The sequence below is a fragment of the Crassostrea angulata genome, chromosome 2, assembly GCF_025612915.1.
Source record: "Crassostrea angulata isolate pt1a10 chromosome 2, ASM2561291v2, whole genome shotgun sequence".
NCBI classification, from domain to species: domain Eukaryota; kingdom Metazoa; phylum Mollusca; class Bivalvia; order Ostreida; family Ostreidae; genus Magallana; species Magallana angulata.
In genome coordinates, this window is record NC_069112.1 from 53,155,948 (window position 1) to 53,168,516 (window position 12,569).

The window sequence follows — 12,569 nt, forward strand, 5'->3', positions numbered from 1 at the left end:
TATTGTAGGCTTATAAAGCTTGGTTATGTAAATATGGTGTGTCGATGTATCTATTTCGTGAATGTCCGATATCATATGCGATATGTCAAACCGTGCATGCACGGATCAGAGTCTAGTGTAATAGAAAATAGTATCATTTCTTTGATTTTATGTACCAATCTACTCAGTTTCACACATTTGTTTCCCTTAATTATGCAGATCCTTAAATGAAAAATGTCATTAGTTTCTGGAACAATTTTAGCCCTTGCATTTGATTATAAATCACAATTATACAAATAATTCCATAATAAAAGGCTTTTATAAATAAATTAGGTTTGTACATGATTTGTGAACACACTGTACAATCATGTAATGCAAAATGTTCACCAATATTTTTTTCTTGTTTTAAGGATATGGGGTTTTTGCAACTCAAAATTTTCCAAAAGGAAGCTTTTTGGTAGAATATGTTGGAGAGAGAATTGTGCCCAAGGAAGCAGAAGAAAGAGAAAAGAAGCGCAAACTAAAACATAGTTATATGTTTTACTTTAAGTGGAATGGTCTGAAGTGGTAAGCAAATATAATATATTTATTGTGATTGTTATGAGAGAGAGAGAGAGAGAGAGAGAGAGAGAGAGAGAGAGAGAGAGAGAGAGAGAACTGTTTTATTTTTTTGTAATACAACTTTTTCTGGTTCTTATGAGAATGTGAAATTGATATCCATATACAGTCTACTGGATGCTGGGAATTGTACAATTTATGTCAGATTTTGATGACAGAAAATTAATTAGAATTTAATAAAAATATTGTGTTTGAATATTCTCACCACCCTGGCAATTTGCTTTTAGAATTTGCAGTGTTTGGGGCAGGTTATGAGTTCTGAGAATTGGCGAAAAACCATTGTTACGTACATTTCAACTAAATATGGAGATGAAAATGATATCCTATATAACTATTTGCACTTTATAAAGGAAAGTAAAGTGAGCATGAGATAAAAAGTTTTATACAATGATTAGGTATTTTCTATTACCATGATTACACTATAATTCAGTGAATAAATCATTTTGACATCTTTGCTTGATGACTAAAATAACACAATTAATGCATATGTAACGGGATTGGAAATATAATGACGGACCAGACAGAGATTTGAACCAGCTGGCATCCAGAATCACTAGATATGTACTCTACCAACTGAGCTATATATAGCCACCGATGATCAAACCAGTCCGACTTTCACACATATATGTGTAAATTCATTTTCATTAAATACCCACCTTGCAAAAATCTATGAAATTGCTTTTTTTGTTTTTAGCATTGATGCAACTAACACTGAAAGAAAGGGGAAGTATATAAATGACGAGGAAGTCGGAAGTCCGTTGAATAACTGTGTTATGCGCCTTTTGGTTATCGAGAATTATCCAAGGCTCTGCCTCTTTGCAAATAGAGATATTAAAGCTGGAGAAGAGTTAAGATATGATTATGGGGAAGCCAACCTACCTTGGCGACAAGTATGTGACAATTTTAATAATTGTTGATGTGTTAATGTGATTAAAATGTCAAATGCATTTCAAATATATATATATATAATTTAACATTTCATATTGTTTTTACAACAAGAATTAGTATAATCAGTGAATCAATTAATTTGTAACCTGTGTAATATTTTCAGAGTTCACTGCATGAGAGTACACGTAGTTCAGAACTGCACAGTAATAGATACCATTAACATATCATTATATAACATTTCATTCATGAATTGTTTACATTAGTTTTAATATTTTAAAAAATTCAAACTTGTTACTTTTATTCAACCAAAAGTTATCTACATGTACAAGTAATACTATAGATTCCTAATTAAATTCTAGAAACTGAAAAAAATTTGGCGTTCGCAATTTTATATTCTTGTGATTTGATGCAAAACGGTTAAATGGCTGAAATAAGGACTAGCTTAAAATAAGGAATCTACAGTATGAATCGATTTTATATTAAAATATGATTTCAGCACACTTTTTAATATTTTGAATTATGGATTTCAAAAAACTGTAAGGGATTGTCAGAAAACTTTAATTGAATAAACCTTTTTTACTGACAAAAATGCAGGTATATATAGGCAATGACAAATATTTTCATATTAATGTCACCAAAAACTGTTATACATTTCATAGTGGTCAATGCTTGTTTACTGCAGAGCTTAAATATAATCATATTGACTTCATTTTTGAGACTTATAAATATAATACTTCATTTATTACTCTTGAAGATGACAAATAATTGTGCAATTTAAAATGAAAAAAAAATTAAATTGTGATTTAAAATAGTATATGTCTCGGGCAGCTTTTCTTTGATTTGTATATGTGGAAGGGGGGGGGGGGGGGGTTACATAAACTCTTTAGTGTTCAAGAAAAAGATTAATTCTTCATCACGAAGACTGCATTCTTATCGGTAATTTGAGACATTTGATTGGCTGAATAACTGGGTTATGTTCTAAACTCTGAATGCATTGCATTTCTCAAAGACTGCTAAATGGAATTATGCAAACTTTGGAAAATGATTTAATAATGGTCTACAAAAAAAACCTCTTTTTTTAAACTGAAATTTGGGTTTATGAATCCATAATCTAAGATAGAAAAGCTGTGGCCTTTTCAAATAATCATTTGTTTAAAATTTACAAATTGTATGTTGCAATGTTCATATTAAACTTTTTAAGCTTTATTATTCAAATAATATTACCTTTTACTATGTTGCACTTTTTCAAAAAGTTAAAAATCTTTCTAATTCATCATTACATTGTATATTACAAACTTTGATAAATTATATCATGTTTCCTCTCTGTAAACCATTCGGCGGCCTCCTCATGCATATAAGCCCTATACAACAAGCATTCTGAGAGTATTGCATAAGCAATACACGTCCCCTACCGGTTTGTAGAAATTTGTGAAAACAATGCACTGTTAGTGCAAAATATCATTCTTACCGTCTTCTGTACCCGAATCAACAGACCAACCCGATAACGAACCCGATTGTAATATACAAAAAACCCTGTAGATTAAATTAATAACACAATGCTTGAAACTATTTTATAGAACTTATTTGTTTGTTGGAAACAATAAAAGGAATTGTCCAAGTAATGCACGATATTATTACTTACTACATAATTTCCTTGTTTATTAAATACACACCGAACCCGATACCGAACCCGAACATTAAAAAATTGGAATATAAAAAATTAATTTTCTCAAAAATATGTCAACCAGACACTACAAAAATGTAAACTTGATCTGTAGTTTGACATTTTGAAGCTGTTCAGCAAATTTCATGTCATTCCTCAAACGCATAAAGAAAAAAAGCGTGGAAAACTTATGTGGGACAGACAAACGGACGGACGGACAGACAGACTGACGGATGCAGAGGAAAGCTATAGTCCCCTCCGGTGAAACCGGTAGGGAACTAATAAAACATGCATACAGAATGTGCCAGGGTTCACCTACTTCTTGTATGTTTTTAAACGGTGACCAAATGCGATGTTTTAACAAAGTTTGTGAGCCACAGTAAGGTTGACATCTAAAATAAAAGTTAAATGTGATTAACAAAAATCCGGAAAGTTTTTTTTAATACAGTTACCGTAATGTGCAAATCATAAGAAATTATAAATTTTTGATTTCGATGAAATTCACAATTTTCTGTTGGGGAAAAATCTTTTAAACAAGTTTATTAACGGTATGTAAGTTTTAATTCATTTGTTTTCCAATATTTACCAAAAATCAATCAAAATGACTGTATTTTATGTATACTGTAAAACAGATGAAAATTTATATTTTCCTTGTAAGACAAAAACTTTTTTTTAGCATTCTAACCCCTGCTTTGAACTTCCTTTTGCATGTGTCTTGCACTCGTGAGATTCCATACTCAGCTTCAAAATATTGAAATCTTGTACTGTATTGATTTTGACTTATTTCTTTCAATTGTTACAACTATTTTTCTCTTTAAGATTCACCTGATGATAATCCATTTGATGATAACCCATTTGATGTCAACTATGACAGTGAGGAGAACGATGAAGGTTACTTTTACTTAATGTTTCTAGTGTTCATTTTGATTTGATACATGTACATGTATTAAAATGTATTTAATATTTATGTGTAACATATGTCATAACAAATACTGGTACACATTTCCTGCACATGTGGTGAATTTCCTTTCCATTTTGCATGCAATTCTCACACATATGAGTGAATTTCTTCGCCAGTGTACATTTACTACACATGTAGTGAGTTTCATTGTCCATATTCATTTAAATTACCACACACATGTAGTGAGTTTCCTTGTCCATATTCATTTAAATTACCACACACATGTAGTGAGTTTCCTTGCCAATATACATTTCCACACACATGTAGTGAGTTTCCTTGCCAATATACATTTCCACACACATGTAGAGAGTTTCCTTGTCCATATTCATTTATATTTTTCAGTGTCTTTGCTTGTGATAACATGATAACACAGTTAATTTTGTACTATACAGTCCATTAAATTCAAATAGCGTATAATTTGGGCGCAAGCAGGGTTTGCTTATTTATATTTTCTTCAATATAGAAACTATTGATACTGACACAGAGAGTGAAAAAGAAGTTGATGATGATTCCAACACTGCATCCCCTGTGGAAGGTACTTTTCATTCAGTTGATTAGATACAGATTTTTTTTAATATTTCAGAGTTAGGTGGCTTATCATCATATATTAAGCAGGGTTTGCTTATTTATATTTAAATATTTAATCGTACAATTGCTGGAAATTGTCAAATCCATCATAAAGCCCTTCGACCTTCATTGGATTTGATCATGCCCCGACCAAAATTATCACCTCATAATACTGAAAGAATGATTCCTTATTCCTTAATAACTACCACACACATGTAGTGAGTTTCCTTGCCAATATACATTATCTTCACACACGTAGTGAGTTTTGTTTTCAGTATACATTTATCACGCACATTTAAAAAGCAGACTTTAATGAAATTGATTATGCGGACAAAGGTTTGTTTATAAATCATGTTTTTATTTACTGTCTATTCCCCAAGAATTTTCAAGGCTGTTTATTGATCTGTCTTTTCTTCAATATAGAAACTATTGATACTGAAACAGAGAGTGAAATAGAAGCTGATGATGATTCCAACACAGCATCCCCTATGGAAGGTACTTTTCATTCAGTTGATTAGATACAGATCTTTTTTAATATTCCAGAGTTAGGTGGCCTATTAAAGTAGAAGGTATTGCAACAAATGTTTCAAATATAAGTAGTGTGTGCACTGTTCAACCTGCCAACTGTGCAATCCCGTACACTGGACATTTTGACCTCATACTTGTATTTTATTCCCAATTTTTTTATAAAGTATCTAGAATAAAACACTGTACACTGTAAGTTTCATAACCTGAGGGGTTTTTTTTTGGTCAAAGAACTTTGAGTAATTCAACACATTACACAATGTACATGCACAGTAATTGCTTGTTGGTTCAGGTTACATAGATGTCATGTAAGGTTAAAAGTTATGGTCGTTTTAGAGCATAGTCAATTACATTTTCTAGTTAATAGTAAATACAGTAAAACACGCTTATAACGAAGTGCCAGGGACGTGAGAAATTACTTTGTTATAAGCATAATTCGTTATATCTGTCAAGTTTACAATATGTAATAAAGTCTCAAGGAATAAAAATCACTTCGCAGTAAGCATCAATTCATTATGAGCATGTTCGCTTTAACCGTGTTTTACTGTAGTGTGTACTGTGTAATTTCATACCTTTTGTGCTACTTTAGGTGAATTTTTATCGAGATGTAATTAACATTGTATATTGTATTGCAGTTCCATGTAATAGTAGAAAGCTAAGCACAGAGAGATCATCATGCCCACCCCATGCAAAACCCGAGGCTCAAGGACAAGGTATTATTCTTGATTATATAGATTTAAAACTTTTTAAGGACACCACCTGTCAGTTGCCATTAGTGACAGTAACTTAATTGCATATATTACAGTTTATTATTATAGAATTTAAATTATACAAATATTATTCAACTAACTAAAGGTGATCAGTTAATTACCGTTTGTGCTGCTTGATGTGAATTATTATCGAGATGTAATTAACATTGTATATTGTATTGCAGTTCCATGTAAAAGTAGAAAGCTAAGCACAGAGAGATCTTCATGCCCACCCCATGCAAAACCTGAGGCTCAAGGACAAGGTATTATCTTTGATTATATGAATTTTCATTCTTTTAGGGACACCTCTTGCTAGTTGCAATTAGTGACAGTAACTTAATTGCATATATTTCAATTTAGGTCAAGTGATAACATAACACAATTGATTTGTACTATACAGTCCATTAAATTCAAATAACGTATAACTTGGGCGCAAGCAGGATTTGCCTATTTATATTCAAATATTGCTGAAAATTGTCAAATCTATCATAAAGCCTCTCGAGCTACATTGGATTTGATCATGCCCCGACCAAAATTATCACCTCATAATAATGAAAGAATGATTCCTTATTCCTTATTAACTACCACACACATGTAGTGAGTTTCCTTGCCAATATACATTATCTTCACACACGTAGTGAGTTTTCTTTCAATACACATTTATCACGCACATTTAAAAAGCAGGTACGTCAATTATCAGTCATTACTTTGCAATAAAGCATTCATGCAATAGTAACTTTGAGATAGAGTAAATCACAATGTCAATAAGTTAAGAGGTAGGTTATAATGTAAAGTGAGACTTTGGGGGATCAAGAGGTTTGAGAGATTTAGAGTTTAGAAAGTCGAGATTAAATTTATCTAGTTATATAAGGAAAACAATTGGCACAGGAGAGTCCAAATAGAAGATAGGCTGATTATTTTCACTGGCTAAAATATTTCAAACATGATTTGTTAGGAATATTTTTTTCCATAGGTTTAAATTTATATGTAATATTAAATTTAAAAAATTTAGTTTGTGGCAATAAAAAATGGACATAAAAGTTTCAGAAATAATTTCAGAAATTTTAGAACACCCGTCTGATGATGATTGTGATGAAAAAGCTTAGATCAGTGATTATGATGATGACAGAGATGATGATTATTATCCATCTGAAAATGAGAGTGAGGGAGATGGTGATCTATTAGTTGAATCAGGTATATTCTATGACCATAATTTCATGCTGTATTTCCTAACACAAATTATTATTTACTTTCGTACAATTTAGAACACAAACACTTTCATAATTTCTGTCTTTTTTAATTAAAAAATGCTAAACTTAAAGAAACATAAAAAAACCAGAAATATATTGCATTTTGTATATAATGTTCATATCAAGGCTATGCATGTTTTATTTTGTGTTTGTAGATGATTCTTATGAGACCCCTAAAAGTACACATGTCAGTGACAGTGAAGAAGAGAAAGATGAACATTCCTCAGTCAGTCAAGTGTTTCCAATGTTACAGGGGACAGAGAAGGCAATAACTTTTATGAAATCAGATAAATCAGCAAAGGGGCATTACAGTAACAAAAGGCATGCTTGTCTTTTCTGTGAAAAGGTTATGCCAAATATGGCTAGACATCTGTCACTAAAGCACCATGAAGAAGCTGAGGTTGCCAAAATTCTTATTTTGCCCAAAAAAAGCAAGGAACGAAGACGCCTATGGGAGGAAATAGTCAACAAGGGAAATTTCCATCACAATTACTCTGTTATTGAGAAAGGAAAAGGAATAATTATTCCCAAATACAGGAAAGACGACAAATCTAAAGCTGATGTCAAAGATTATGTACCATGTTATTATTGTAAAGGATTTTACAAACGAACAGAACTTTGGAAACATACTGCTTCTTGTGGAGGAAAATCCAAGGAACTTAAATCACATACACAGAACCATGTGAAACTTGGTCGATTGTTACTTCCTACATCATGCAATAATGTGCAGTTTGGACTAAAAGTGCTGAATGTAATGAGAGATGATAAGGTGAAATCAGTTGTCATGACAGACAGACGTATTATAGATTTGGGGGTTAGAATGTTTCAAAAGCATGGTCACGAGGAGCATAAATACTTATACATATCCCAGAAAATTAGAGAACTTGGGAGATTGTTGTTGTTTTGCAAGAAGAGATCTATCAATTGTGTGGATGATTTGTTGAAAACAAGCAACTGGGATATCTTGATAGAATCAATTAAGTCAGTATGTGGTTTTTTAGATACAAAGAGAAACTATACTGCTCCATCTCTTGCAATAAAACTTGGTCAAAGTTTAGTGAAGTGTGCAAACTACATGAAATCAGAGGGGTTAAAGGAAAGCAACGAAGAGAAGGTTAATACTGCTGATGCTTTTCTCACCTTATATGAAAATGAATGGACAGAAAGTGTTTCATCCCATGCACATTCAACTTTAAATGAGAAGAAATATAACAAGCACCTTATTATTCCACTGGTTGAGGATGTTAAAAAGTTAAGCAATTTTTTGCATCAACAAGCATATGAGCTGCGCGCAGAAATAGAAGTAGGGAAATCAGACTTGTATCCTGAACTTGCTCAGGTGTGTTTGGCACAAGTCATTCTATTTAATCGGCGACGTAGTGGAGAAGCAGAGAGAATGACTGTGTCAGCCTATAATGATGCGTTGAAGGGTAGTGGAGAAACAGATCCTGTTATTTTGAGTACCCTCAATGAGTTTGAGAAAACGTTATGTAAATCCCATTTACGAGTAGAGATTAAGGGAAAGAGGGGGAGAAAAGTGCCAGTACTTTTTACAGAAGAAATGAAGAGGTTTATTGACATTCTTCTGGAAGCTAGAGAAGAAGCTGGTGTCACGCAACCATATCTGTTTTCAAGGCCAGGGATATCCAAACCATATAGAGGCACAGACTGTATTCGAAAGTTTTGTAACTTAGCTCAGCTTCAGAACCCTAGTGCAATTACTTCAACAAAACTCCGAAAACAACTTGCGACACTAGCTCAGATCTTGAACCTTAGTGAAACTTCGCAAGATATTCTTGCCACATTCCAGGGCCATGATATTAGGGTGCATAGGGAGTTCTACCGGTTACCCGAGAGTACACTACAAGTTGCCAAAGTCTCTAAAATTTTACATGGAATCAATAATGGGACCATTGAAAAATTCAAAGGAAAAGACTTTGATGAAATTGATTTCGCTGACAAAGGTGTGTTTATAAATCATGTTTTTGTTTTCTGTCTATTCCCCAAGAATTTTTAAGGCTGTTTATTGATGTGTCTTTTCTTTAATTTAGAAACTATTGATAGTGAATCAGAGAGTGAAATAGAAGTTGATGATGATTCCAACACAGCATCCCCTATGGAAGGTACTTTTCATTCAGTTGATTAGATCCAGATCTTTTTTAATATTCCACAGTTAGGTGGCCTATTAAAGTAGAAGGTATTGCAACAAATGTTTCAAATATAAGTAGTGTGTGCACTGTTCAACCTGCCAACTGTGCAATCCCGTACACTGGACATTTTGACCTCATACTTGTATTTTATTCCCAATTTTTTTATAAAGTATCTAGAATAAAACACTGTACACTGTAAGTTTCATAACCTGAGGGGTTTTTTTTTGGTCAAAGAACTTTGAGTAATTCAACACATTACACAATGTACATGCACAGTAATTGCTTGTTGGTTCAGGTTACATAGATGTCATGTAAGGTTAAAAGTTATGGTCGTTTTAGAGCATAGTCAATTACATTTTCTAGTTAATAGTTAGTAGTGTATACTGTGTAATTTCATACCTTTTGTGCTACTTGAGGTGAATTTTTATCGAGATGTAATTAACATTGTATATTGTATTGCAGTTCCATGTAAAAGTAGAAAGCTAAGCACAGAGAGATCATCATGCCCACCCCATGCAAAACCTGAGGCTCAAGGACAAGGTATTATCTTTGATTATATAGATTTAAAACTTTTTACGGACACCACCTGTCAGTTGCCATTAGTGACAGTAACTTAATTGCATATATATATTACAATTTAGGTCAAGTATTATTCAACTTAAGTGATCAGGCGATTACCTTTTTGTTACAGTGAAACTCCTAAAAACTAGCAGAATTTTCAGTTCTTTATAAACCTAAGAAACTACCAATCTCTTAAATCTTACCATTTATAATTTGGTTTAAAAAGTGGATGTTGGAGAGAAATTTCATGGTAAAGGAATTTAAAGGAATGCTAATATTACATTGTATGTCTGTTCAATGTTACAGGCTTTGCAGATGGAAAACCGCTGATGGAACCCAGCTCATCAAGGACGTCAGGAGGGAGAAAACGAGGTATGTAGAAAATCTAATATCATTTAGAGGATAAATTACACAAATACTTTTTCTATTGATTCCGAATTAACAGATATTTTTATAAAACTATTTTAAAGTAAACCCATTTGTAGTGTCTTAAGGAATTAGTCCAGGACCTATTAAAATGGTAGGTCAATGATAGGCATTGAATATTTAGATAGCAATATTTTCAATGTTCAGGTTCATAAATAGTTTAATTTTTATGTAGCTTAGAATGTGGGTTTGAGCCTTCAACACACAGTACATGTACAATACCTTTACTTAGATATTCAGTTTTATATCTTTTTTTATATCCAACCTAAAAAAAATTCCACTACTTTTTTAAATTCTTGGATACAATGAATAAATGAATATCTTTTTACTATATTTCATACAATTATAACATTCGAAGGAAGGATACCAATTTTTGAATGAAGACTGTACATTTGGGCTGAAGAACAAATAACCTTAATGACAAAAATATGATATAAATACAGCAATTTTAAAATAATAAAATCTTTTTTTTTTTACAGCCAGTGTTCAACGTCACACATGGACTGCTGTAGAAAAGGCATCCTTGGAGCGACAGTTTAATAACTTTATCAAACTAGGGAAAACTCCTGGTCAGCTTGACTGTTTAAACGCCATTAGGAAGGAAAAGGCATTATCAGGCTTCACTTGGCGCAATGTGAAGTTTGCTGTCAAAAACATTATTACCTCTCGTCTGAGAAGTTGCAGAAAATGAAATTCCACGTGGTCACAACGTTAAATTTCTATGTGTTATAATTATGTTACCGTAACGAAGTTCGAATGCATACTGTTTGTGCTGGATTATCAATTTGTTAATAGCATTATGCCAGTATCTAAATTTAATACAGGGTGCATGCATTTGTGACAAATGCTTATTGGCTTATACAAATGTACATTTTTTTTTTGTCTGTTATTCTTCTTCCTATTCCATGAAACATTTTGACATGGCAGAAATGGGTAGATGTTATTTGACATTTTAATTGATTAAATATGATCAGAAATGTAAAGAAGGGCATGCATCATGCATGCTAATGTCATTAATTGAATTCATAAACAAAATTTCATATATCATGAATTACTATGAAATTATGTACTTTTAAATTTTAGCTTAAAAGTTGTTTGATCCTTAAATAAAATGAATTATAATTAAGATTCTGTAGTTGATTTATGTTTTGTTTGAAGAAGTGTTCAAAGTCCACAGGTCTAGATTTTACAAAGCAAGTGGCAAATAGGAATTTATTTAATTTAAACAGTATATGTTTTTAAAGAAATGAAACACACATGAAGACTTTTCAATTCAATTAGATTTTCTTATAAATTCAGTCTTGATAGGGTGCGTAAAAATTAGCAAGAAATCCTAATTATTTAAGTCATACAGTGATAGTGTAAAGGGTCTTTTATAGGCAAAACAGTTAATAAAAGCATACAAGTTGCAATGGTACTAGACTGTGCATGTCCTTTGACAAGAAATATTACTGTCTCGTATATGTTTCAAATTACAATACTTATAACATTAAATGTTGAATGAATTTACATAATTGAATTATATATGTAATTAACATAAGATTCTTTGTATCGAAGTAGGGTCTGGTGCTAAATATAATGTAGTTTAAATAGAAAACGTGCATATGTGGAGAAAAGTGTGAAATGCAGTCTAATCTTATTTATCCAGAATTCACTTAGTATATATTGTTCTCCACAAATTTGACAATATATGCATCTTGAGTATACCATAATGAATTGATTAGATTAGCCTGAGTTTTAGAATTAGTATTAGAATAATTCGTTTTGCAGCTTGCTGAAATTATTAGATCTCTCTCTCTCTCTCTCTCTCTCTCTCTCTCTCTCTCTCTCTCTCTCTCTCTCTCTCTGTCTCTCTCTCTCTGTTCAGTAATAAATGGTTTATGTGGTAAATTTCCTTTGAATCTTCAATCGATCACATGACTAGCTAGATGTATTGACTTTGGGGTAAATTAGGAAGAAATACACACTGTAGTGAGTTTCTGGTGTGTATTCACAATGAGTCATGTGACCTCATGTAGTGACTATCAGGTATAAAATCATAAACTTTTACAAAGAGATTTTGCCTATTTCAAATAGCAGAATAGTAAAAAGATGTCTTATATTACTTAAAAATATTAATATATATTGAATAGCACAACTAGAACATAGTGTAGTGAATTTCAGGTGTAAAGTCTGATGTAGTGGGTTTCGGCATAATGCAAGTATGTGCACACACACACACACACACACACA

The 12,569-nt window shown here is 32.1% G+C and overlaps 1 protein-coding gene across 1 annotated transcript; it reads left to right on the forward strand.

The window, feature by feature from the left end:
- The first annotated feature begins 3,447 nt into the window (after nucleotides 1–3,447).
- Nucleotides 3,448–11,465, forward strand: LOC128174486 (uncharacterized). The gene is made up of 8 exons (XM_052840030.1): nucleotides 3,448–3,472; nucleotides 3,968–4,039; nucleotides 4,573–4,644; nucleotides 5,837–5,914; nucleotides 6,136–6,213; nucleotides 9,813–9,890; nucleotides 10,218–10,283; nucleotides 10,817–11,465. The coding sequence occupies exons 1-8, from the start codon at nucleotides 3,448–3,450 to the stop codon at nucleotides 11,026–11,028; spliced, it is 681 nt and encodes a 226-aa protein (XP_052695990.1). The 3' UTR covers nucleotides 11,029–11,465.
- The last annotated feature ends 1,104 nt before the right edge of the window (nucleotides 11,466–12,569 follow it).

What these genes read in the sequence shown, in the direction of transcription:
- LOC128174486 (XM_052840030.1), top strand. Translation starts at nt 3,448, where the DNA reads ATGTGCCAGGGTTCACCTACTTCTT. An exon ending in ACCTGAGGCTCAAGGACAAG is followed by an intron (nt 6,214 to 9,812) that starts GTATTATCTTTG and finishes ATTGTATTGCAG; the next exon opens with TTCCATGTAAAAGTAGAAAG. An exon ending in ACCTGAGGCTCAAGGACAAG is followed by an intron (nt 9,891 to 10,217) that starts GTATTATCTTTG and finishes TCAATGTTACAG; the next exon opens with GCTTTGCAGATGGAAAACCG.